Source organism: Morone saxatilis, unplaced genomic scaffold, assembly GCF_004916995.1.
Source record: "Morone saxatilis isolate NCDOM2014 unplaced genomic scaffold, NCSU_SB_2.0 Contig2, whole genome shotgun sequence".
NCBI classification, from domain to species: domain Eukaryota; kingdom Metazoa; phylum Chordata; class Actinopteri; family Moronidae; genus Morone; species Morone saxatilis.
The window spans coordinates 19,417,669-19,421,736 of record NW_023339762.1 but is presented as its reverse complement, the minus strand read 5'-3'; the positions used below and the strand labels follow the sequence as shown (position 1 = coordinate 19,421,736).

At 41.6% G+C, this 4,068-nt stretch overlaps 1 protein-coding gene across 1 annotated transcript in view; it reads left to right on the top strand.

Annotated features, from left to right (window-relative positions):
* Positions 1-4,068, top strand: part of LOC118330405 (membrane-associated guanylate kinase, WW and PDZ domain-containing protein 2-like) — a 76,509-nt gene that overhangs the window by 66,659 nt on the left and 5,782 nt on the right. The window contains exons 11-14 of the mRNA XM_035664912.1: positions 182-213; positions 1,420-1,612; positions 1,721-1,812; positions 2,238-2,430. Coding sequence (XP_035520805.1) covers positions 182-213; positions 1,420-1,612; positions 1,721-1,812; positions 2,238-2,430 — 510 coding nt within the window. The remainder of the gene's footprint in view (positions 1-181; positions 214-1,419; positions 1,613-1,720; positions 1,813-2,237; positions 2,431-4,068) is intronic.

The window sequence follows — 4,068 nt, the reverse complement described above, 5'->3', positions numbered from 1 at the left end:
AAACAAAGTCAAAACAGAGGAATATGAAATCAGCAAACTGGGAGTTTTCTCACACATTATAGACACCTTTGCACATAGCTTCCATCTATCGTTGTTTTTTGTCTGTATTTTTGTTCTTTCATAAGGATCCGACAGATTAACCGAGTCTGCTCTCTCTTAACTGTGTTTTCTCTTTCCTTAGGCCATATCTCTCCGTGGAAGGCCTCCAAACAGGTACAATGATTGAACCAAATGTGTGTCTGCCTGTGTGTATTTTTGTGAGTTTGACAGTGGAAAAAAAAAAGAGAAAGAGGGAGAAAATGTGTGTCTCTGAACCAGATTTGTTTGCTGAAGCAGAGAGGTAGGATGTAGGATCAGCGTTTGTCACCGGTGGGTTGGCTTTTGCTTTATTGTGAAATGAGGCAGCGTGTCCTGACCTGCTTATTGGGTTTGATCACATCAGATCTCACACCTCACCAGCTGGGAAAAGCTCTTCAGATTTACACTTAAACTGCACCTGCTACTGCTTGTGCAATCAGCAGTAATTCATCGTATTAGACAGAATATTCAGTCATAATTAATCTCATTTCATTTAAATTCAAATTGTGAATATTGATTTTAATTCATTATCTTCTATGCCTATTTTCCTTTATTATATAATTTAGTTACTGAATCAGAACACATTTACAAGGCCCCCACGCGTCATGGAAAATTAGAGACTAGTTTTCCAGCCATGAGAACACCATTGTTTTTTTTTCAGTTCTTTTAGCCCTTCACTCAGCCTCAGAATGCAAACATATTTTGTTTGAAACTGTTTGTGGGATAACCTGCGCAATATGGCACTTCAAAGCACAAAGGGCTGAGTGAAGGTGAATATTTATGAAGAGAGTGTGGTGATTAATAAACCAGCCAGTCACATCACTGGTCTCAGCTCTGGAACTGCTGAGCTAATCACAGTGACACAGCATGACAACAACTTTCCCTCCTAAACAGGCAGAATACTTTACTGAAGTTTCTGCTTTAACTGCAATAAACATTATTATTTGCTGATTTAAACACATCTAATGATTGGGAAGTGTTTGATAAAATCTAACTCACAGTTTTAGCTTTATTCTGTTATTGTTGAACATTTGCTTCAAGTATTTTATTTGCTGTTGTTGATAAAATCATCGGATTGGCAGCAGCTTGACTTCTAGACCCAGAAGTGGTTCTGAGGCGTCTATTCTCCAAAGAAATTTTAAGACCCATTTTCCACCAAAAGACCTAAAACTGGTCACTCACCTCACACCAGTGCACCTTCAAAATACAGCGTTAACAAGCGAATTTCAAGGCCAGAAAAATACATAACGCTCGGCGCACTGCCGGCACTGGTTGTTGCACCACCACTAAAATAAACTCATATAGTAAATTAAACATCTGTTGTTGGTGTTTTCCTTGTAGTTGCCTGACCAGTGGGACCCACACGGCAGCCCCCAAGCAAACCTGTCTGGCCCGGTTTTACCACCTGGCACACCCTTTCCAAACCAGCCACAGCACCGCACGTCCGTGCCTGACTCCACCGAGGGCTTTGATCTTAACAAACCTGACCCCTACGACCTTTATGAGAAGTCAAGGGCCATTTACGAGAGCCGACGTGAGTACTGCTGAAACTTTGATCATGGGACGTAAAAAACATGGACATAATACAGTGATTTGAAATGAAAGAAAAAGCCGACCTTTAAAGTCTACATCTGCATCTCAGGTCCCGAGTATGAAGAGGTGGAGGTGCACTTGCTGAGAGAGAAGACCGGGTTCGGCTTCCGCATCCTGGGGGGAGACGAGGCCGTGCAGGCTGTGAGTCCGGACGCCCGTGACAAGGCTCGTATGGGACGGGCTGGACCACACGCATATTTAACCTCATACACACTAACACCTCGTCATACCTGCACCTAACCTCATCTCACACATTGACCAACATACCTTCCACATGCACACACAAACACCCACCCACACACACGCACACACACACACCCTGGCTTTCTCACACAGTCCTGACTCTCTAACTGCTCAGTACCTCCCATACTGAATTAACGCCTTGCTAACTTGTCCACGTGTAAAACAGCATGCAAACTATGTGGCAGAAGATTATTAGGAAGGTGGAAAAATGCCCAAAACTAGTTTACAACTTGGATAAAGCAATCGCTGTGTTGTTCCACTGTGTCTGTGTTTCATCCCCTTCACCTTCATCTATGCTGCTAATATTGATTGTCTTTGAACAGATTGTTATTGGCGCTATAATAGAGAACACTCCTGCTGAGCGTGATGGGCGGCTTCGACCCGGGGACGAGCTCATTTCTGTGGATAAAAATGTGGTTGCTGGGAAACCACACAAATACGTAATAGACTTGATGCATGCAGCCGCTCGCAACGGTCAAGTCAGCTTGACTGTGAGAAGGAGGGTGCTAACGCCTGGTGAGGACATGTTTTATTTTTTGTGCCTCTTTTGTTTTTGTGTTTTGTTTTATTTTGTTGTTTCACACTTTACCAAGACTGGAGAACAGGCTGCACATTTCACTGGCTTCAAATTTAAAAAATAAAATACAACTTGGACAGGACACATGTGCTGACAATCTGTGTGCAGGATCAGTGTGTACTTCTCATCCACACATCTCTTCTGTGGTAGTAGATCGTACAGTCAGTCAGACACTGGGGGGTTAACCCGGGTTGGGGGTATGTAGAACCCTAAAAACAGACACACATTAAAATAAAGCACTAATGGCTGGTTGGTGGTCAAGGACTATGTTTACATGCACAAAATATTTCAGTTTTTTGCCCTTATTCCAACAATATTCCTACTAAGCTGTTTACATGGTGAATGAAAAGGAATATTCCACTAATATTCTCGTTTACATGCAGCTGTACATTTCCCTCCTTTTCAAATTGCAGTCATGTTGCTTCCGTGGTAAAAGTGGAACAGCTGGAGCAGCTTGAGCCATTTTGCCTCTTTGCATTAAAATAAGTTTTTTTCAACAGTGTTTGACCATGTGAACACAGCCTCCCTCTCTCATTCATCCAAACATCTGCTTGAAAAGGTCGGCGTTGCAATATTTGTGCATATCCAAAAACCTGTTGATAAACCTTATGTAATGTTAAATGTAGGTTTGTTTCTCCTTCCGACCAGAAATGTGGATCAGACAGGCTACGGGAAAAACACCAAATAAGACGCGTATTCCAAATGCGCTGTATACATGTCCAAAGAATGCTTTTAAAACCTAAATAATATCTTCATATCTCACACGTCGTAATCGGAAGATGCTCTATTTAAAATAAGGCCTTATTACCCTTATCAAATGTGGAATATTATCATATTTGGAATAATAGTGGAAAATTAGTGTGCATGTAAAAGCAGTCACTGTTGCTGATATCTAGCTCCTATCTTTATTCTTATGTGCACACATGACACACAGTCAGTATATAATAAGTATTTCTCTGTATTTTCAATATTAACTCTTTAACCAGCAGCTACATGTTGGATTTTTAGTAAAACACAGAACTCACACAGGACACACAGTGTTAAGGTGATAACCTGCCCGGTTCCCAGCAACACAGTTTACTGACAAAACAACTACAGACCCAAAAGGCAACTAAAAGAGTTTGATCATCCTCCAGCCTGTCACACTGAAAAGCACCAGACCAGATGTGTTCATCAACAACAGCAGAAACATACTGGTTTATATTTAACATGTCTGTCAGTGATTCTGTGATTTAAACTGTTTTACTTGCGTAGGAGACCTGTGAGTGATCAACTGCACACAGCATGTGGAGGATACAGAAACGGCCAAAAAGAGCCACACACACAGATGTTGGTTGACATGTAAACCAATATGAGTTCAGTGACTTGGAGGCATTAGATAATAAATGTTAGATGGATTTCCATTTATCATATACTGGGGGGATGTGACCACACAGCAATCACATGCTTGATCTATCCTTTGTTCATTGTAAATACTACCGCCGCCTCTGTGGTTTGCGTCTTTCTTTCTGCACTGCAACTGCAAGGGCATACACATGCCAAAAACAGACAAGCAAAAGTTGACTTTGACAGAGAAT